We start from the raw sequence: 24943 nt of genomic DNA, 5'->3' as shown, positions 1-24943 counted from the left end.
TTAGCAAACATCCATCGAAGCAAGATAAAAAAAGAAAATGAATTCTGGACTAAAAAAGTATTTTTTTTCCAACTTCCATATTGGTTCAGACTATTGTTACGACATAAATGGATGTAATGCATATTGAAAAAAACACATGCGACAATTTGGTGGGCACATTGTTAAATATTGTAGGAAAGACAAAGGATACAACGAACGCTCGATTGGACTTACAAGATTTGAAGATAAGAAAGGACCTACACTTGATACAGATCGAGAACAGATTTGTAAAACCATAAGCAGCATACACATTAACAAATGGTGAATGGATTTCGTTTTGTAAGTATTTGAAATTAGTGAAATTCCCTGATGGATTCATATCTAACATATCACGATGTGTCAATGACAAAGATGGAAAAATATCGAGGTTGAAAACACACGACTATCATGTGTTGCTTCACAGACTACTCCCTATTGGTATTCGAGCATACCTACCGAAGAATGTATCCACTGCTATTGTTGAGTTGTGTACATTCTTTCATGACTTATGTGCAAAGACAATATGTGTAAGTGATTTGAACAGACTAGAAGCAGACATCATAGTCATACTTTGTAAATTGGAGAGAATATTCCCATCTGCCTTTTTCAATGCAATGGTACACCTTGCAGTTCATCTACCATATGAAACCAAAGTGGTGGGTCTAGTTAGTTACAGTTGGATGTATCCTATTGAAAGAAGTTTATGAACATTAAAATAATTTGTACGGAACAAAGCACGTCCCGAGGGGTCTATAGCGAAAGCATATGCAATGAATGAATCATGGAACTTTTTCTTGCGATATCTAAGTGGGATTGAAACGAGATTTAATAGAGATGAACGAAATGGTGATAACATTCCCGATCACGAGATATTTGGTGAATTTGAATTATTTAGGCAGAGGGTACGACCATTAGGGGCGTCAACTTTACACACGCAATCAGTGGAGGAAAAGCGTATTGCACATTGGTACATTCTCAACAATTGTAAAGAAATAACAGACTATCGCAAGTACGTTTCAAACCTTTTCCTTTTCTAAATTCTAGGGTATCTTCTTTGATATAAAATTTAAATGATAAATATTGTAGGCAACATTTGAGGTTAATTTGTCGTGAAGCTCAAATCGCCTCTGACTTATATATAAAACATCAACGCAAATTTTCCGATTGGTTCAAATCTCAGATATACATAGTCATTTTGTAGGCAACGGTTGAGGGATGATTCATTCTTCGTATTCATTTTTAATGCATAAGTAATTATCAAGTTCTACAACGGCGTGAGAGAGAAGATATCTCCGATGATTTCTTTTCACTTGCAATGGGACCTTCGTCTGAGGTGCGCTCTTACAATGGATGCATTGTTAATGGGGTACGGTTTCACACTGTAGAGCGTGATAATCGTCGAGCTACACAAAATAGTGGAGTCCTAGTGGCCGGAGAGATCAGTGAGAACATAAGTGTGGATAACAATTTCTACGGTATTGAAGATTAAGTATTAGATTTGAAATATGCGAACAAAAGACACATTTTCTTGTTGAAGTGTAGATGGTTTGACACAGATAACAACAAAAGTAATAGGACACATGTGGATATAGGATATAAATCGATCAATACATCATACTTTTGGTATGTAGATGAGTCTTTCATCTTTGCTATCCAAGCACAACAAGTCTTTTACATTGATGACATCAAACATGGAGCAATTGGAAAGTTGTTCAAGTAGTCCAAAATAAACGAATATGGGATGTACCGGAAGTGGATGATGTTGAAAACGCACAACTAGATTTACTAGAAATTGTTGGTGGCGTCCGAGTGGATGAAACCATTGAGGAGGTTACTTTATGCAGAGTTGACATTGATCCTATAGTTGTGGAAAGACCAATTACTATACATGGCGATCATGACTTCATAAACGATGATGATGAAGAACAATTATCTCCCAATAACAGTTCAAGTGCTGATGAATAATTTAAATTAGATTACGATGATGAGTAATGATGTATTTATTAAATTCTCTTTTTCTCTAACTTACACGTATTTATTCAACGGGAGGCTGATGAAGAATTTCAGGAGTTATATCTAGACAACACGATATCTTCTGTGGGTGATACTTCAGGTTAGTATATTTTAAAATATATTTTGTTAATTTATATACATCATAAACTGTTTTAAATTTTTTATTCTTCAGATAGTGGCTCAGCATCCAATCGGAAGAAGCGAGAGCATTCGCGGAACATCGAGGTGGAAAAATACGTACAAAAACATGGGAGAATCACAATCGTGATAAATGAGGGGGAGACAAAATCGATATCTCAACATTCAATTTGTTTTAGTAATGCCATCAGCGTCGCCGTGAGATCCGCATTTCCAGTATATTGTCGTACTTTTGCTGAGGTTCCAAACGACTTCATAGAATTGGCTAAAAGTCAATTATTGGTAAATAATTATAAGTTTATTCTTTTACAGTCATGAACATCATCTATGCAAATTCTTCCTTCATTCTTTTGTAGCCTCATTTCGAACTTGATCTGTCTAGTCAACGACTTGACTATTTTATAGAACATCAAATGCAAAACTCATTCAAAGAATTTAGATTAGATTTGCACAGACATTATAGAAAGTGTGGAGATCCTCAGCAAGCATGTGCTAGTTTGCCTACTTGGCTTAAAAATAGGCCAGAAGATTGGTATTTTTTGTGTGACCGCTTCGAGAGTGAAGCGTTTCAGGTACAATATTTATTGTGTGTATCATTTTCTGAATTTACTAATACATCACACTATTGACATATTTTTTTTCTTCAAATGTAGGAAGTGTCTGTGACGAACCGGAAGAATAGAGAGAAATTACCGTTCGACCACGTAGGTGGATCGAAGTCATTCCTGCAAATTCAGGCAGAGTTGTAGGCAAAAGAGGGTCGAGAAATAGGACGTGTTGACCTATTTAGGGAAACACACTCTAAAGGTGGCAAATTTGTGAACGAGGCAGCTGAAAGTGCACATGTAACATTTTTTTTCTTTACTGTCATTTTTTTTTCACTTTTAACTTTAGTCGCTCATTCTTACCCATTTAGTTATTATGTCTAGCATCAAATGTTGGAATTACAATCTAGCCCCAGTACTGTAGAAGGTTCTCAACCACTAATAGGGGATGAAATTTGTGAGACGGTTTTGGGTAGACGACCTGGATATTAAAAGGTCTAGGTTGGGGCTCTAAGCCTAAGTAAAGAAGAAGTACCATGTCATCAAGCTCGTCATCTACTCAAGGAACGGAGGCGGGAATGGATGAATTGAGAGTCAATTTCCAACAGTCTCAGTCGAGGATTAAGGAACTCGACGATGTTCAGAGAAGAATGCAAGAGGATCATGCGAGACAAATGGAAGAAATGAAAAAGATGATTGAAGACATGGTACGATCACATAGAAGAGACCCATCAAATTAGATATGATTACTAAATTATTTAGTTGTGTAGTATGTTGCTATCCTGCAGTTATGGTAGCAAAGTTTAGTTATGTCTTAAGTAGCTTTATGCAGTTATGGTAGCAAAGTTTAATTATGTCTTTAGTTATGTCATTTAAAACTTCAACACTTTCATACAAATTAGATAAGCATCCCACCATGCCTTGATGTTTCAAAAGCCCAATCACAGTCCTTGAATCTCGCTCTCTCCATGAATCTCACTCTCTCCCTGAATCTCGCTCTCTCCCTGAATCTCGCTTGCAAAGATGCCCTCAGCAGCTTCACACCTTGATTGACATCCAAAGTAATGACTTTCTCCACCAAAGCACCAACTTCTTTGATATTAAACTTGTTCAGGAGAGTAATACTAGAAATAGTGGACATTGGTTTTATAGTTAAATCATCCATCACCATGTAAGGACTAAAATCTCACTCTCTTCCACCATGCCTTACAAAACATATGTTAATTTAATTCAACTTTTTTTAAAATCTTTAAAGGGATCACTATTTTATGCCCTGTTTTAATTTAATTAAGATGTGTAATTGTGCTTTTGTTCATTCATGCTTGCATATGAATATGATTCATATCATTGAATTTTGTAATGTAAGCAATGAATAAGAAATTCTCAACTGTTATATTCATCCTAAACTCATAAGAAATTCTCAACTGTTATATTTAATTAAGATGTGTAATTGTGCTTCTCAACTGTTATATTTAATTAAGATGTGTAATTGTGCTTTTCCTTTTCTTTTGATCTTATTTTTATTATTAAATTAGAGGGAGCCTTAACTTGTGATAACAAAAGGAAATTAAAAGGGAGACTTAGCAAATTACATTAGCAAAGGGTAGTTAGCCCAATGAGCCCCAACTATGGATTGGGCTAGAATCAAGGCCCATTCCTATCATCAAGAGAAATGAAAGGCCCACAACAATTGTTGTTTCAATATTCCTAAGGCCTAAACTTGCATAAATGGATATGGATTTGAATTGAAAGCTCTCCACTTGGACTCATTAGAATAAAAGAAGAAAGGGTAATTGCAATAAGTGGTACTTTTAGGGGTATTAATCAAGTGAACAACAATATATTTAAAGAATTGCAAATAACAAAATCTATCAGTAATAGACTCCATCATTAATAAACTCTATCATCAAAAAGACGCCTACCAACGATGATCTATCACTGATAGACTCTATTTCTTTCCCCCTTCCAAGAATATTTCTTTACTATTATTCTACTCCATTATCCTATGCATGCACTAATATATTTTGAGATAAGCTAGCCCTTCTTACATACTTCTCATGAAAATTTAATTTTTACTAGATTTCAATCTAAAAGATCATATAGGACTTTCAAAAATTGAAAAATAGAGGAAATTGAAATGTTTATCGATATAACATTTCAATGTTTTTGTTTTATTGTAGAATGCTGTTCAAAGATGAGCTGGGACAATTGTTTGAAGATGTTGTGTTCGAAGAGTGTTCTAGATGTTGTTCTCATTTTATTTCTTTTATGTATTTCTGATATGAATGTTTATCGACTTCGTTTGGATATTGTAATTTTTTACTTGTTATAAAATGGACTTCATTTTCATTTATGTGAATCTTTATTTGGTATAATATGTTTCACAGGATTTCAGATCAAATTTTAAAAAATTACAAACGAATATATTAAATTTTAATACTCCCCACGCATATAGGATCCCCCGACGTACTCTAAAACGGCGTCGGGAGTTAGGGGGAACTCCTAACGCGTTGTAGCTCGTCAGGAGTTCCTGGAACTCCCAACACCGTATACGAAGCGTCGGGAGTTCCCCCTTAACTTCCGACGCCGTTCAAAAGTTCGTCGGGAGATCCTCTCCCGATCAAACTCCCGACGACCGTTTATGCGTCGGGAAATCACACTTTCCCAACGAAATATGACGTCGGGAGAAGCCATAATTCCTGTAGTGTATACAATAAATTTGTTCGAAAGATAACCTGACATATTTATCTACAAAGGCATTACCAACCACAACTTTTGAAAAATTGGTGCACAACATTGGAATGCGGCGATTCAAAGTGATGTTTTCATGAGGGAAAGTAAATATATTGTATTTTTTTAGGACTATATATTATATGAAATTTGTATTATTTTCCTTCACTAAGTTTTTTTTTCATTGGATTTTTCCTAGTAATATTTTAACGAGGAATATTGCATATACATATATGGTCATCTAAGGAGGAGTATTATAAATATTATAAAAATAAATAGATGCTCATTGCTTAGTGTCCTAAAAGTCATGTGTCAATCTTCATGTTATCCATATGTCTTGTATTTATGCTTGGTGTCCATGTAAGAGCACATCCTACTTGGCACTTTGTCTATTTAGTGGCATTTGATAGATCTTAAAAGTGTTGATAAGAAATCCATTTCAAATTTACACTAAATTTTCATAATTTTAGTTATTTTATTTTATTATTATTATTATATTTATATATTATTATGTTATATTTTCTCCATATCCGTTGTGCTCATTAATTTCACAACACTTTAGAAAATTAAGCAACATTAATTTAGAAAATGTAAGTTTATATATTAAAGAAGTGGGTTTTTAGAACACACATAAAAGGGAGTTGTGTATCATTGATAATACAAAACTTGATATTGGTTTTCAAACCATGTCCCATCAACATGGGATTATATATGCAATTGTGTATTGCTAATGAATACATTTTCAAAATTATTAATCTAACTTATATTTTGACCATTAGTTTCTAGTTTGTAACCGTAGTTAGTCAAACATACTTGAATGGATTAAAAAACCTAATATCCCAGTTCTCTCTCTTTTAGTTAAACTCAACAAAGTATTAAAAATTAATCTAGTAAACAGTATCTTATATCCCTCATTTTTCCTTCTTCTAACATGATATTGTGTTGATGAAAATAGCATATAATCAAAATTTGTTGAATTGGGCTCATGACACATTTTGCTAAAAAAATTCTTCATTCTAACGATTTATTAGGTGGAAACTCTTTTAAACAATAACCCTCATAAAAATAATAATTATCCGTTGGAGTATAGTTTGTCGTAGTTATATTCTTTTAAAATAACAAGTTGTCAAAGATAGATTAATTATTATGTGTTGGGGATGATTTTGGACCGAACGGTATAATTGACATTTAGAAACAATAAGGTCAAGAAAAATAGTGATACGAGCTAAAAGTGGAAACGAAGACCAAAATGGGTTAAGGAAAAGAGGGTTGGCTTGGGCCTAACCTAAGCCAGCATGCTTGGCCTCGGTCGCTTTGCCAAATGACTAATAGGGTACATTACGTATGCTCCGACTCGAGCGAGTATTGGCTTGCGATATGGCTCAAAGAAGACACTCACAGTTCGAGGTCAACTCTAGCCAAACATAAAGTCAAGTCCACCTCTTAGCCTAGTAAGTCATCTAATTATCCTGAGGCAACTTCGAAACATTAGGAAACAACCTAGGTTAGCTTTCTCTAAAAATACATCACTATGATTTCATATGAGGTAACTTGAGTCATATTCTCAAACTCTCTAGTTTCCACACACTTTCACTCTCTGACTTTAAGTATCGAGGTGTATGTTATAAGCACCACACCGGTGTGTATATTTTCTCGGTCACGTTCTTTTTCCCTTCAAACAAATTCACTACTAGTGTTACGTATTGGGAAAATTAAAAGGATATTGTCCTTTTAGAAACTATTTAGGAAAATATTGTTGTTTTCAAACTATTTGTAAAAATATTGTTGTTTTTTTTTTTAAAAATAAGTCGAGGGTTGAAAATTCGACCTATCTAGGTCAAATTTTGAACCCTCGACCTTGCCCTTCCTAACATTATTATTGAGTATGTTTAATTATCATTCCAGAGACCTTCCTCTATTAAAAGATCATATTTCTAAATTTTCATAAGCTCCCTCTGGAATTCCTTCCAAAGCTTGTTGAATAATTTTTACGGATTCTGTCATTTCTGTAAATCTAACTAAATAACGAGCTAATGAATCTCCTTCTTTTTGCCACTGAACTTTCCAATCAAATTCGAGAGCGAGATTTTGAGCGAGAGCGAGAGCGAGAGCAAGAATACCATACAAATTTCCCTTTTTTTCCTTTATAATTATTACACATTCCACCTTCTTCTTTCTAATCCTTTTTTTTTTTCAATTTTTCATTTTATAAAAAAAAAATTCTAAAAATATTTTATTATTTTATTTAAACTCTAAAAAGAATAAATTAAAAAAATATTAACTCATAAAAATAAGAAAATGTAAATCAAATACCTCATTTACATACAAATAATTACAAAAATCAATGTGTCCCACAAGGCGGACGTCGTCGATTTCGAACTGGTTGTTGTCGTCGACTTCGAACTTGAGGTTGCTCGGGTTCTTCTTGATGTTGCTCTAGTACCTCTGCAGGCGTTTCATAATATAAATACCCCGACCATGTCCATGCACGTATGAAGACGAAAGACGAGTCTCTGAGTCATAATGTCCTGAACCAAATGCTGGCATCATCATCATCGGACTAACATAATTAGTTTGACTCTGCGTCTGCGTCATATGAGCAACTCTTCCACATTATGTGCAACCTCATCAAAGTCATCCTCTTCCCAAACAGGTCCTTTACGTCTAGGAGCTGGTGGAGGAACAATAGATATATCGTACATATAATGAATTCCTCCATATAACTTTGGTTGTCACTACATATAGCAAGAACCTGGTTTGGATCGTTCGCAACCTCATGGAGTCTACTGTTGTTCGATCTCTGTGAATTATAAAACAATTAGACAATATTTAAAATAAATTTAAATTAAAAAATAGATAATATTCATTCATTTACGAGATGAATGACGTAGCGCCTTGTGATATTATTATACCAATAAATATCTTCTGGAGTGACATCTGTGTTAAACTGTTCAAGAGAAACCCCCACTGCAATAAACCTTGCACGATAGTGCCATCACACTACCAAATGTGCAACTTTTTTGGACCAATCTCCAGCCCTTAGGTCAATATCATGCAGTAAGGGTTCAGTATTACAAGGCGATGGGACATCCTGCTGAAAACCGAATTGTCTCATCACCNGGACATCCTGCTGAAAACCGAATTGTCTCATCACCCTGTCAGGAAGATGCCACTCACCAATGTGAAAACATATGAGAGGACCCATCGTCCCCCATATATTTTGACCATTCGTACAAAAATTAGGCAAAGTATGCACAATAATTTTGTATGGCTCCCAAATAACTTGAAATACAAAATATTATATTAGAGAATATTAAAGACAAATACAATAAAAATGTGAATAAAATAATCGATTAGGTTTAGTGTGATGTACTGTTCAGGTTGAAGCAGATCAAACATGTATCTATACTGGTTGACTATATGTGTGGCTGTCTTAGTCACACAAATTTTGTCTCTCCACCTAAATTTTTAAATTGATAATTTAGAATTTAAATTGACTAGATCAGTGATATAAAAATTAAATTGAATTATAACAACATACCGAGAACCGTAGGCTCGTCCAACTAACTGAGCGTCATTAACATGATGTAACTGTGGAGCCATTGTTAGAAATCGCTCCCAAGCCCATAGTTGCAAAAGTATGAGAGGCCCAGCTATCTCTCGAACCTCAGGTCTTGTTGCTTTGCATAGTTGTATATACAACCATGCCAAGCATGGTCCACCCCATGAATACTACCCCGCATCATGGAGGTTAGCTAACAGTGGCAGGAACATCAAGTGAACAAAATAGCTTGATTTATCTGAAAACAGACTTCCACCCATCATTTGTAGTATATATGCTCGCGCATATCTTATGACGGTTTCCTCGTCTGCATTTATAAGCAACATTCGAGCTCCTTTGAGGACTTCATTTATGAAATCTGATAGATTTGTCGTCATCTACCTATATCTGAATCCTCCATCATGTGCTTGAATCCATTGCTTTAAACTAATGTTGTCAAAAAAACTTAGACAGCTCCGATTTATTCCTTTGATAACTTTAATTGGTTTGTTGAACTTTTGAATTTGAAACCGACACCCGACACAATAAACATAATTTTTCAATGAATTAAATTTATACTTTTTATTGAAGTTGTTGACGATATGTCGTAAGCAGAAACGATGGTGACATTTCGGTCCCGTCCAACCATTTGCTGGGTTGTTCACTACTGCAATTATACCAGCATGTCGATATGAAATTAAACACACCTCTTCGTGTGTTACAATTTCTCTTAGGTGTTTCATACATAGTGATCTCAAACAAGCCATCATATCGAGCGGTACTGTTCATGTAACAAGTGGCAAGCATTCGGCATTCCATGCTCGCATTTTATGGCCGTTTGCTCACATTTTAACATGAACTACAAAGATTTTATTGAGGACTATTACAAATTGTCAACGTATGCTGAATGTTACTCTCCTCAATTTCAACCTGTACTGCATGAAGATTACTGGATCACGCACCCTAATATGCCCGTCTTACATCCTGATCCATCATTGTTGAGAAAACCTGGTAGACCGAAAAGTTCATGTTATCACAACGAGATGGATTGGACAGAACCAGCCACTCAACAACGATGTAGATTTTGTAACCAGTTAGGACATAATCAAAAGAAGTGTCCTTCATTACTAAGACAGGCTCTAGATAATTAGGGATTGAATAATAAATATTTTTTTATTATATATTCATTTTATTGTATATTCAATTTTTTTTATTATAATTTATTGTATATTCAATTTTTTTTATAATAATCTATTGTATATACAATTTTTTTTTTAATCAATAAAGTTTTACATTATAATAATCTAATATATTCAATTTATAGTATAATAATATAATATATTCAATATATTCAATTTATTGTCTAATGATTAATTAATTATAGTATAAATAATCTAATATATTCAATTTGTTGTCTAATGATTATTCAATTATATGTATAATAATCTAATATATTCAATTTGTTGTCTAATGATTATTCAATTATAGTATAATTATCTAATATATTCAATTTGTTGTCTAATGATTATTCAATTATAGTATAATAATCTAAATATTCAATTTGTTGTCTAATGATTATTCAATTATAGTATAATAATCTAATATATTCAAATTTGTTGTCTAATGATTATTCAATTATAGTATAATAATCTAAAATATTCAATTTGTTGTCTAATGATTATTCAATTATAGTATATTAATCTAAATATATTCAATTATAGTCTAATGAATTATTCAATTATAGTATTGATTATTAGCTCTCCTAAGATCTCGTTCTCTAGTCTCGCTCTCTCCTAAGATCTCGCTCTCTCACTCTCGCTCTCTCAGTATCGTTCTCTTTTAAGATCTCACTCTCTTACTCTCGCCCTGTCCTAAGATTTCGCTCTCTCACTCTCACTCTCGCTCTATCCTAAGATCTCGCTCTCTCTGTTATTGTTGTTATTTTTCCATTAATGATTACTAGCTTTCATTTCTTCTTGAACAATCACAAACATTTTTTTGATTATGGATCTACTACCAGAAACTCAATGCGTAATCTTAGCATTCAATGTGTATTCCTGAATAATCTCATTTTTCAATTATTCAACCATTTCATTTTACCAAGTTCAATGTTAGTCAAATTAGTCAATATAAACTAAATCTCGCTCTCTCCAACATTCACGCTTTGAATCTCGCTTCTCGGCCTAAAATCTCGCTTTGAATCTCGCTCTCTCTTAAAATCTCGTTCAACATCTTGCTCTCTCCTACTATCTCGCTTTGAATCTCGCTCTCTCCTTAATCTGCTTCAGCCCACTTATCTTCTTAATCGTTTTGAAATTTCGACATGTGTGTAACCTTCGACAACCTAATATACAAAATTTTGTTCGAAGACAAAGCTAATTCGAAATTGTCTTTCATTCCAAGGCATAAATTGTATCCATGCGCTTCATATTCGCCTGGAGTTCGCTCCTAGAAATATAGCCATCTCCACCCTCTCACGTCAATCCCACAAGCCTCCATCTAATTCGAAATGATAACAAAATGCATAGGTTGTTAGAAGCAGCTCCAGTACACAGATATATATAGTATATCATCTCATTATTTTATTTCCTCTATGAGGGAAAAAGAAAAGTAATAAACCTGCAATCTCAATGGTGGATGTGTGTCGAAACTTCAACCTTCGACAACCAAAGTGAGATTCGCGAGATTTCCCTTGTCGAGGTTTGAAGTTTCGGCCTATGTATTGTTTCCAAGTTTTTCTTTGTTCGTCGAGTTCTCAACGTTCGACCTCTAGCCTCGAACTCTGAAAACAACAATATTTCTCTAATAAGTTTCAAAACAACAATATTTCTTTAATAAGTTTTGAAAACAACAATATTAATATTAAAGGTCCGTTACGTATTACCTAGTCTAAATTTTGGCATCAATATTATGTTTTTTTTTTTTCTTTTGAAAGTTGAAAGTAGATATTTTATACCTACCGTTATTAGAGGGAAGGGAAAAAAATGAAAAGACTTGTATAAATAGAAACACAAATACAAAGATATGCCTCTTGTATAATTTAATATTTACTTTTAAAACAATATTGTGGGAATAAAATAGAAATGAGGAAAAGTCGGTACTAATTTTGGGCGGACATAAGTGAATATGTTTCATATTTGAATTGATGTGAAATATTAAAATTAGTAAGGGGGATTTTATAAATGAAGATTGGTTTGTTAGATAGATTCAATTGATATATGAAATGGTACAATTTACTGTTGAAGGAAAAATAAATTTTGCTAAATTTGCCAATTTTAGCTTGATTGGGTTATTTTTCTTCTTTGTTTATTATTATTTTTATAAATTTTTGTTCTTTTTCCTTTTTTCAGAAAACTCCAAAGAAGAGTGGCACAAACAAGAGCCATTGAATTGCAAAACACTCAGATGAATGCAAAATTATTATTATTGTTATTATTCAACTATATATATATATATATATATATATCCAAAATTCAATTTGGGTGGTGGAAAACGTTTCCATCCAATGTGTGAGGTGTGAGCAGTGCCATCCACAAACAATTATTTGAATTATTTATAGTGAGCTTTCTGTGTTTTTAAAGAATATTAGTAGCTTTTTTTAAAAAAATAATATGACATCATTTTAAATTTTGTTTGAATTTGATATTTATTTATTTTAAAAAAGTTAGCGTCTAGTGAAAACATCTTTGGAAAAAGAGAAAAAAAAGAACTTTAACATTATATTATTTGAAAAGATAAAATTAAGGTTTAAATCCTATTTTGGTCCTGAATTTTGAATCTTATTCTATGTTAGTCTCTAAAATTTAAAAAATGTTCATTCTAGTCTTTGAATTTTTAAAAAGCGTGTACTTTGCTCTCTGCTATTAAGATTCTATTTACTCTTATACACAATAGTAATGACATATTTTTAGATGATTAGACTACCAAATAAGTTAGTCGTGCTAAAAAATTTAGGGTTTCAATTTTAAATTAGATGGTAAAGTGATTTTCTATAGGTAAACTCAAAAGTTATTTTGTGTCCAAGATTTTGACGGTTAACTCTGACACGTTGGTTGTTGATATTTTATTTTACCTTCATCTAACTCAACCCAGGTTGGATATAATTTCATCTTTAAACAGATTTCATCTCCAAAATATTAACTCAATCTTAACCATATGGACCAAAATAAACATATTTTAGAAGTTCAAAGACTAAAACGAATATTTTTAAAAGTTTAGAAATTAAAATAGAACAAGATTCAAAGGTTAAGAACCAAAATGAGATTTAAACCTAAAATAAAATAATCTCTTCACAAATATGTTCTTTTTATAGTCATTTCAAACAATAATTGATTTTTTCCTCCATACACATTTATTAATATTATTATCTTCATATTTTCAACTAATTTTGTAGTAAGCTACATTTTTGTATTATTTCATTGAATTTAATAAAAACTTTATGTAACATCTTATTCAACTCATTGTTTAATCAATATACACTTGATCTAGTATTAAGTATTGAACTCAACAACTTAGCATGTGAATTGCAATGTAGAAATTTAATGGGAAGTAGTATATATATATATATTAAAATTCAAAGACAAAAGGAAAAAAAAAATCTATATAAATGAAAACAGGATATGTAGAAATTAAAGAATATAATAAAATTTACTTTATTCCCTTATGAAATGCCAAAGCACCCAAAAACAAACAAGTACTATGACACTGCCTCACCACCCCATAACCCACTATGAATCATTGCACTCTTTTATTTTAGTGGTTGTAATTTCTTCCTCCCAAACAAAATTACATTTCCACCCATCAAATTAAATTATATCAACCCCATCTTCTAAATTCCAAATATTATAAATGCTTTTATTCATTTTTATTTTAAATATTGACATTTTTTTTAATTTAATGATCCACTTTTTATTCATCAATCTTAAAATCAGTAACTCATATTAAAACATGTACTATTTAATTCTCATACGAACATTTTACCTAAAAAAAAAAACTAAATTGCATATAAACAATTGGTTATAAATGAGATTGAAAGAACAAAAAATACCTTTTTATCATATTTACAAGATCAACGGGCAAGAAATGTAAATAATTAGATTTTAAAAATATTACATACAATATATAATATTAAATTAATTGAGAATAAAGCACGTGGATATGCCTAGGAGACAAGGATCACCAACTTGCACATAATTAATGACAGTCAAGTCAATGTCAAGTTGACCGTATATTCATTTTCCCCTTTCCTAAGTATTATTATTATTATTGTTATATATAGTCTTCTTCTTATTGTTATATATATATATATATTCTTTGATCTCAGACAGAGAGAATCCTAAGAAATAATTATTAAATGATATTTTTTTAACTATATAATAAAATAAATAGTTAAGATTCGTCCTTGTGTTGTGTCCTTCAATTATTCTTTACTTCATTTCATTTTAGATGACTTAATTACATCTATCTTTGATTTTTGTAATCATATCAATTTAGAATTAGTCAAATTTTGTTTTAAATTGAGTTTAGAATGAATTTTCGAGTGGTAAAGTTAAATCTTATCTAGTTTTTTTTTCCCCTATAGACCCTAATTATTACAATTTAGTAAACCAACTAATTTGAAAATTTCAAGATTGATGATTCTAATATATAATTTCACAATCTCCGCCATAAAAATTGCCTCTCGAGACTATCAAATTTTATGTAAAGAAATTAATTTTGTTAGGTTGGATATTATTAAAATAATAGTCGTTACAAAAACGTACCTTCAACAATTATTAATCTTTTTAATTCTTTATTGGTGAATGTGAACATTGTGATGAACATTATTTTTATATCAAAAAATTAAGGAGTATGAAAATCCAGATTTAGTAAAATTTCTGGACAACTTATAAAAAATCATCCCTGACTAGGACGATAATTGAAACTACATTATCAATTTTCAATTCTAAAAATTAGACTCTTAAATTTCTGTAAGTGTTAAAATTAGACTCTAAATTAATAATAATTATAAAAATTGGACCCACAAATGATAAATATTGAATTCCCAAACTTATGTAAATGTTACAATTTATATAATTATTTAAGTTTGAAGGTCTAATTTGATTCAATTTTAATATTTAATATAAATTTAAGGGCTCAATTTTTAAAATTGAAAATTTGCTATTTTAGAGATGGCTTTTGCAATTTGTCCAAAATTTTAGTTTGTAATCTTGGAGTCACTACCAATTTAATTCATAAATTATAAATTAGGAAAGATTTTTGCTAAATATATGTCTGTCTATGTATGTGTAATAAATAATATTTAATACTAGCCCAAGGGATTTGTCATATATGAAAGTTGAAACTACTAATTTGCCCTTATGTATGCCACAAATATTGGGTTACACTTCCATGTACAGCTGTGTTCTGGTGACTATACTATTAATTCTGCCCAAGGTATTAATTAACTTCTACTTTTTCTTTAAGGAAAAAAAACAGGTATTCTAGAAGAGAAATTCTAGAAGATAAAATGGAGTTCTTTATACATACAAGTGAAATGAAATCTTATCTTCATGTATTTCGATCAATTTTTTTATAAAAGAATTTTTTAAAAAATTGTTAAATAAGTGCAGTCATATCTAAATATTTTTCAAAAATATTTTATACACGTACTAGATTTGCAACTAAGATGGTACTAAATTCGTATTATCATATTTATAATACTTTTATCTCTACTTTTACACACGATTAATTACTACCATATACATATTTTAAAATACAAGTTCTTTTTAGGAGAATTTTCGAAAATAGAAAGAAAAAAAAAAGGAAACTATTTGCATAAATAACAAAATTTTAATCATCTCTTCCCTTCTCTGTTTAGTCGCTAGGGTAAGATTTTAGGCGTTTTGGGTTAATTTTATTTGGTTCTTGAACGACCATTAAATTTTTGTGTTAAAATTGATTTACCCATGAAGTTGGATACTAGATTTGAGTTTTATTGCTTTTAGATAGTTGTGATAGACATTATTATCAACATCTATATGTGATATAAACTGATACAAGTTTGTCATTGATAGATACTGATAGAAATCTATCGATATTTATCAATATTTTTTGTTACTTTTATAAATAGTTTGACACTTTTTTTTATCGGTAAAAAGTTCCCTTCTTTTTAATACTCTACCATAGTTATAAATTGATTAGCCTTATAATTAATAATGACTTGGTAGTTGCAAGGATAGTTAAAGTTGTTTTTATTCCTTTTAAAAGCATACAATTATATAGTTAAAAGTATTTTAAATGCATAACCATACAACCCCGAATTCTTGCCATCTCCCTCAATCTCAATCCACCATAAACACAACCTTTAAAAGAAAAAAGAAAAGCCATAACTTAATGAGAATGGTTGTGAATATTAATGTAAACATAAATATAAATATCCAAGTTGAGTTCCATCACTGGTCCACAGCTATCTCTTCTCCCCCACTAGATAATAAAAACCATTTGTGTCCAAAATTTGATGTATGGAAACCAAAGTTGAAGGCCATTTATCAGAAAGCCATGACCTTAAAAGTTGAAACCCTAAATAATAATTACAAGAAAAACAGGAAGCAAATGGACCCAATTCCCAAACCCCAACAAATAAGCCAAACCATGTAAAGATAATATTTGCCAACTCCCATATTCTTAATATTAATGAATCAATTATGTCCTTTCACTTTCCTCACCTTCTCACACTTCTTCCAATAATATATATTCTCCATTGCCCATACCCTTTCTTCCCTTTATCCATTCCACCTTTGTTTCTTTTCTCAATTATTAATCAACATTATCTATATGTCTTTTGATGGTTTAATGTTTTTAACACTTTTTCCATTGTGTTTAGTTCTAGAGAGATAAATCTTAACTTAATTAGATCAATGTTGATGACATGTTTAACACATGTAAGTCAGATAGATACTGATGTTTCTAGTGGTAGATAGATGAATAAAATACATAAAAATCTACCTTTAATTTAAGAAGGCAGAACAACCTAGAAACAATGACTAATACCCTATATGCTAAGAAAGAAACGAGGAAATTCGTATGAGAATGGGTTTACTTTTCACTAGCTAGTTGATAAGGCAATAGCTTACTAAGGTGATGATCGTTGACCCACTGGCAGAGACGACCGAACGACTACAGATCTGAACAACCACAGATGGATGACAAACGTGATGGAGAGATGACCCACGACTAATGGAGATTGACGGACGGACAACAAACATGATGGAGACCGATGGACGGAAAATGGACAACCACGAATGGACGAACGATTTGCACAACCAAGAAGAGTTAGGGTTTAGGTAAGAGAGAAATGGAAGGGACTGACGCGTGCGAGTGTTGAAATATATGAAAGGGGTTTTTTAATAAAGTAAAAAATAATAATAATAATTAGACATTTAATATCGGTTTAAAATCGATATTAAAGATCCATTTTTTAAAACCGACATTATACATCTGATTTCACTTTTTCCAACCGATATTAAGTCCAAAATTCTTGTAGTGTGACCAATCACATTAAAATTAAGACACGATGGATCAAGACGCTTGCTAGCTAGTGACAACCGTAAGGAATTTTCTACCAAAGGCAAGAATAATTAAACCTATTTTTGAAAATCCACGAATATACAAATCGCCATAATTTTTTACGGTATCAAGTTGGAACACACAACTTGTTTATTATATAGGTCATTCGTGGATAAACAAAATAAATTAAAACAAAGTTCAAAAGAGATTATCTTTTTTTCCAAGACATAGATACAATTTTACAATCGTATCTAATAAATTAGAAGATCAGAAAATAGTAATAAAGAGAAAAAAATAAGGTTTGGTGGGTTGAGGCAGATATGATCACCTTTATCTTTGTATTAATATTGTAAAATACTGCTAAAAGAAATTATTTTTTCCCCAAATATTTAAAAATTTATAAGAAAAACAAAAAAACAAGAATTAGAAGATTACCAAAAACAGGCTTCAATAATTCCTTAGCATGAGATCTAAATTATTTTATAAGGATTATAGTAATGGTATGTTTATTCCTCCAATAATAGTATATGATATATATGTAAAACAATAAGCTATTTAAATATAGTACCTATTTTTGTTTCATTAACCATCAAAAAGCAAATCACAATGAATCTGTCAGTTCGAGATATGTTTTTCTAAGTACAATAATTTTAGAATGGAATTTATTACCTTGGAGTGAAATTCATTTTTAACCACTCGAAATATATTTAATAAGTCATCTTCAAAAAAAAAAAAAAAAGTCTTATTTGTATATTTATTTTTTAAAAAGGCTTTACAAATGATGTTTAGATTAATTACTTTTTTTATTTGCTCAATTCTTCTCTAAGAAAATACAAAATTAGAAGGAAGTTTCTCCGAAATTACAGTTGAATAAATTACAAAACTGCTTGCTGTATCCAATATATGGGCATCCTTAGGAATTAAATCAGGATAACTTTAATTAATTACTTAACATTGATTAATCAAATCATTAAATATTACATTTAATTTCATTGTCAAATGTAAACATCTTTTGAAGTTTGAAAGTGAAATAAAGCCGCCTTTTTACATAAGGCCAATTTCATACATTATGCTTAGTTTGACTTGATTAATTTAAATCTTAATCTTATTATATATTATTTGAAATTAATATTATATTGATCGTAGTGTTTACAATTTTTCGATGACTCAGAAATGATTTATTAGTTAAATTATATAAATTGATAAATGGTTGATTTTATTAATTTTGTTAATAAGAAAACATACATTTTAAAGAAATGGTAATTATGTGTAAAGTAGGGAAGGTTGAAGCGTCGGTGCGAGTTGGTATTTATTGGCAATTTGTACCTAACAAAGAAGTCAGACGTGAAAATCAACATCCATTTACCACTTCCTGTTTGTGAACACTTTTTAAGACAATTATACAACTCTTCAACAAAGATTAGGATTTAAAATAGAGCCATACTTAAGTTCATACTCTCTATTTCATTAAACAATTTGTTTAAAAAAAAAATTAATTGTCACATGACAATTTAAAATATATTAAAAAAAGAAACTCAGTGGATTGAGTCTTTCCATTTCTAATGATTCATGTCGACTCATTAAGCCTTCGTAAAGAATTAACCAGTTTATAACGCAGTATTTATCTGTAATACATGATCACAACAATGACTCATGTAGAATTTAACTCACTAACTGCCTAGGCTCCCCCTGTTGAGGTTGATGTCCTAAATATCGTAAGGTCCTATAGTTTGTAATTGTAATGTACAAACATCTTATTTATTTAATAAAATATATGATATTTTATTTCAATTTTAGTTGCATTAACCACAAACCAATAAACTAAGATCCAATATTATCTGGTAGTTTAAACATGCATGTAGAGACATACAGGCGGATCATGTTTAAGTGATAACCTAAATGGTCTGTAGTAGATGGATAAGACTGGATATCTTATCTTGGTGACATTACGTGTATAGTCTGCTCTGTAGATGTTAAAATTATTGTAAAGTGCTACAAATGATCTGATCTTAATCATTCATGTGGCAACATGTGAGCATGGATGTTCTATACAAAGAAGTTTGTATAAGATCAGACCACGAAATGTTTAGTCACATTATATAACACCGTTAATAATAAAGACTTACATTTTATCAGGATGACCATATGTAACATTACATGAATCCTGAGTGAGTTGTGGACTCCTACCTATGAAGGCGGTTCTTTGATTTGTATGGGTGAAAGTGTCCAGATCGTCGACTCAATAAGCCTACTATTTTAGGTATTCGTCTGATTAGAGAGTTGGGAACATAGCTACACAAGAAGGAATTCACTCCGTCCCAAACGTCGGGGTAAGTAGATAAATTGTTCCCTTGAGGCCTGATTCCAGAGCTTGAACAATGTGGCTCCACACCATCTCCTGGCTCAATAGCGGTTTGATCATAGTTGTACTATAATTTATTGTTCATTAGAGGAATCAATTATACTTAAGGAGTTAGATGCAACTACAGGGGCAAAACGGTAATTTTGGCCTAGCTGTACTTACAAGTAATTTGTGAAGGGTCATCGTATTGTTGACTGGTTATATTCAATGGACACAGAAATATATTTGTAGTGCGAAGCGTGCAGCTGTCGATCTTTAGTGAAGTGCCCGACAGTTAATGAATGGTGAATAATTTAATTAAAGGAGTTTAGTTAAGTATTCACGTATCGTTGGAGCTTCAAGCTACAAGTCCATGAGGTTCCCTCAGTGTTGGAATATAAAGACAACATGTACAGCGGAAGCAAAGATCGATAACGTTCTTATTACATTAAAACTAAGAATAAGCATGCAAAAAGGAATTAAAAAAATACAACATTTGTAGAATCCACCGCAATCTTCCTCTCCGTGCTCGAACGACACCACAAATGGAAAATCCTCCCAATTCTTCGGTTGAAGAATATGGTTGTGGGACTGTTTTGTTAGTGAAAGCTAGGGAATTTCACTCTAGTAAAAAGGAGAGTGAAAGAGATTTTTTGGAAGAAATAATTTCAATATTCAAGGAAGCATTGAGTTTTAATTTATGGAAATCAAAACCTATTTAAAGAAAAAATACATGCAAAATCCCATCTTGCATGTCTTCCATCTCAAACTCCACTAGCATGAAATCTCTAGGTGACAAACTTTGGAAGAGCCACTTCAAAAATCACTTAATTAGTGGGCAAATCTAACAATTGGATTTTTTTCACTAACTAATTTTTTTATTAAAATATATTTTATAATAAAACAATTTTTTAGAAAAGCATGAAGTATTATTTTCATATTTTAGAAGTTATTTAATTAAAATAATTTTAATTAAATAAATAACAAAATTAATATCACATATTAAATTATCTTTGACACCTAGCTTTTGATTAATCACAGTAATCAATTTTCAAACAATTTCATGCTAACATTTTATTTAAAACATACTCTCCAAAATTAATTAATTAATTAATTGTAAATTATATCTCATATAAAATTCAATTTTTCCTAAAGCCCGAATTTGAACATTTCAAATTCTTATTTCACCTAGTTCTTCAATTTTGTCCGTAGTGAGCTAGAAAGGAAACCCAATGGACCTATAGATCATAGACTCCAACAATTCGAGACTAATCGGTCAAACTCTTTAATCTAGTTAATCGACATTCGTTAACTAATAGGACTGTCCACTATAGTCTGTTGTTGCACTCCCTCACTGTAGATATATTATGTGTCCATTTGATTTAACCATTATCGATAAGTTGATCCTTCACAGGTTGTTCATAACCTCAGCTAGGTCAAAAACCAAAATACCCTTGAGTTACATCTTTTCTCCTTAAGTACCATTCTCTCTCTAATGAACAACTGATTTAGGTTCTTAATCACTAATTTCATTCCCTCTTAGGCCAACGAGAGGATGGGCCCCTTGTTCAAGATCCAAGATCAACCCTTAAGGGAACAATTTTTCTACTATCCCTAAAATGGGTAGGAGTGAGTTTCATCTTGCAAATTCTATGTCCCCAGCTATCTACCCGGTCTTATCCCTGAAATGGGAGGCCTATTGAGCAGCGCCGTTGAACTTACCCTCACCTATGCAGATCAAGTGACAATCCCGAATAAACAAGAGTTTATAAACAGCTAAGGATTTAGATCAAGTTATCTAGGTCATCAAGAAGTGAAATTAATCAGTGTTAACTGCAAATAGTGTTAATACATAACAATGATCATTTCGTGGTCAGTCTTATACAATCTTATCGTGTAGAACACCCCCGCTCACATGTCTCTACATGAACGAACTGATCACATCATTTAGGACACTTAACAACATTTGTAACAATCATAAAGCCGGCCGTATTCAATAGTATCTCCAGAAATAGGTACCTAACCTAATCCAAGTACTATAGACTATTGAGGCTATTTTACTCGAACTTGATCCAGTTTATGTCTCCACATAAAGTCCAAGTATTCATTACAATAGCCAAGGGTTCGTAGTTTATTAGATTTAGAGTTATCAATTCAAGTTCATTCAACTACATTTGTCTAAATAAACTTCACGTATGTTTACTATTTACAAAGAGCGAGTTTTAGGACATACAATCAAACACTCGATAACTCAACGAGAATAAATGAGAATCAATTTTTTTTTTATTAATTTGAATTGTTCAAATTAATTGAGAGAATTCACTATATACGATATAATTAATTTATTTTTAATTGTATATGATATAATTACTATAATGTATTTGATATATTACAATATAAAGTATATTTGATAGGAAATAAATATTTGAATATGATTCAAATATTAATTATATGAATTGGATCCCTATAATTAAATTTAATATAAATGTGATTTATATTAAAAGTCGTTGGTGAGAGAGAATTGAAACTATAGATTATATTGTATTTGATACAATATAGAAACTATAGGTTATATGTTATATTTGATATAACATATTGTTTATTACATATATATATATATATAATAAACTATATATACCAAGGTTTCCTTCGTGGTGGTGCCCAATTGACCATCGAGGGATTTTCCAGTGAAGATTAGATCTTCAAAGGTAAGGGTTCTTAAATCGAATTATTATTCTGTTTTTTATATTTTGAGCATGCTGTAATTTCTTAATTAAATGCATGATCTTCGGTATGTTTTTTTTTGTAAAATCTAAATTCTGTGAAGTTCAGGAAATTGGGATGATCTGCTTTTGCTCAAGAACCTTTAACTAGGTTCCTTCACCCCCTATATATGAGACTCACTCTCAAGTGTACTTAGGTTTCCTTAAGTTTGATAATATTAGTGTTAGACACGTCGGCTACAAATAGTGTGTGAGACTCCTCTCACTGAGATATCTTTTCATTATTTATTGAACTCCCTTCACCAATAAATCTTAGGATCCTTTAAGATGGAAAACTCATTGTCTGAAGTTGAGTCTTAAGCTCCCCTAAGACTGAGAACCCCTTTTATGGTAGCAATGCGATCGTGATTTACTTCAAAGTGTTGCATTTCAACGGATGAAGAATTTGCACAATGGACTTGTGAACAACGAGCAAGAACATAATGTAGAACAATTCAGCTATCAAACAGGAATCGTCTTGCTCAATAAAACAAAATACGACTACTTAATTGGTTAGCATAATTCTCTTTAAATAGTTGATAACCCAAGAAAGAAAACAAATCATTGCTTGTGAAAAACAAATATAAAGTTAACTAAACAAATCTCCAACCATTATTATTCATGTTTTCATTTTGTCAATTTATAAATAGAATTTTCTTTTCAATTTATATTTTTTGTTCAACAAATGGATTAAGAGAATTTGAATCTTTGATTTTAAAAAAGGTAATCTATGTTAATTAATATTAAACTATATTATTTTTGTAAATAAAGTTTTTATGTTGTTGATTCGATTAGTTAGAATGTGTGTCATAAATCTAAATAAAGTCAGATTCTATGGTTTGAACTCAACAAATTAAAAAATTGAAAAATAACAAATTGTTTTTGTTGATAAAGGAAGGCATGGTAGAATTCTAGGAACTATTTGAGCATGTACTTGGAATATTATATTATGGACTTTCTTTTCTTAATTATTTTTACTTTAACCTTTTTGACATTTTTCCACCTAATTTAAATTTGTAAACTTTTTTATTTCAACAAATGTGGAGTGACAAATGATTGAACCATAATCTTTTAAGATAGTAATTTTTGTTTCATTTACGCAAAATACACATCAAAGTTGTAGAGTCTCGTGGATATATTGTCTGAGCAATGGAGTAAAATTGTAAGATAACCTCCAAAAGGTGTCATCAAAATGTAAATCTCATCATAGATAAATGAGAATGGGCTAATCTACATTTATCTTTTTTTTTCTTTTTTGGAATGCCCTATGCTAGTGCTACTTTTAAAATAATAAAAAAAGGTCTAAATGTCCAATTGTCCTGTTTTTGTTTTTGTTTTTTTTTTAAAGAACGAACAAATCAAAAGATCTAAACCACCAAGACCCTATTTTCCCGTTATTTACACAACAAACCCATCCCATTTTTCAAAAATGACCCTATTCAGGAATCGCCATCAAATTCGCCGCGAACTTTCTTCTTCCACCGGCGCCACCACGGCCGGCTGCTACTCGTTTACGAGTCTTGAGTTCCTCAACCGTGAAAACCACCGGAGACACCGATCTCCGGCGGTGGCTACATTTGTCTCCGCCGCCACATTTCATTAGCGCAGAATTGGCCTTGACAGCCAATGCGGCCATTTCCTCGGCTTGAAGCGGCTGCTTCAGCCTATTCAACGGCAGCGCAAAATAGAGCTGTCCGAGTTGAAGCTCCTCGTCGTCACTAATGGCTGACAAAGCATCGTCGAAATCCATCTCGTCGGAGTTGCATATAAAACACGACGGATTGTTTTGAAGAACGTACGAAACCTTAACCGGATAAGAAAATTCCTGCAGGCTTCCATCGTGAAGGATCAATTTAGCAGTGGCGACAGCGGCAGATTCCGAAGAACTGCAAATACCCATTAACGGCGGCGAGGCTCGGGGGCGGGAGGAGGCGGATTTGGAGGCGTTAGGGATTTGAGAACGCGTTGGTTGTTAATTTATATATAGGGAAGGTGGGGCTCACAGTTGTTTAAACAGCGTGTGCCACGTAGGATTTGGAAAATGGTGATGTGGGCCCGATTTCTTTTTTTTTGTTTTTGTTTTTTTAATTAACAGTGGGGACTGCCAGGCTGGGAGTCGGTCGTGACAGGTTGGAAGGGATTTGCGTTGTGTACTTTCAATAATGACCCTACTCATCATATTTATTACCTACCCATGTCAATTATTAATTTTTTTCGAGGTAAAAATTCGACGTTTTACTGAAGTTCACCGTTAAAATTTATTTTAGTCTAGTTTTTTTTTTTATAAATAATTTTGTTTTAGTTAAAA

General features: G+C 31.6%; 1 protein-coding gene across 1 annotated transcript; it reads right to left on the bottom strand.

Annotated features, from left to right (window-relative positions):
* Nucleotides 1-23740: 23740 nt before the first annotated feature.
* Nucleotides 23741-24598, bottom strand: LOC120074082. Its single transcript, XM_039027075.1, has one exon. The coding sequence runs from the start codon at nt 24533-24535 to the stop codon at nt 24071-24073; it is 465 nt and encodes a 154-aa protein (XP_038883003.1). The 5' UTR covers nt 24536-24598; the 3' UTR covers nt 23741-24070.
* Nucleotides 24599-24943: the final 345 nt, after the last annotated feature.

The sequence above is a fragment of the Benincasa hispida genome, chromosome 3 (genome assembly GCF_009727055.1).
Source record: "Benincasa hispida cultivar B227 chromosome 3, ASM972705v1, whole genome shotgun sequence".
Taxonomy (NCBI): domain Eukaryota; kingdom Viridiplantae; phylum Streptophyta; class Magnoliopsida; order Cucurbitales; family Cucurbitaceae; genus Benincasa; species Benincasa hispida.
The sequence above is the reverse complement of the archived record's forward strand: the minus strand, read 5'-3'. Positions and strand labels throughout refer to the sequence as shown.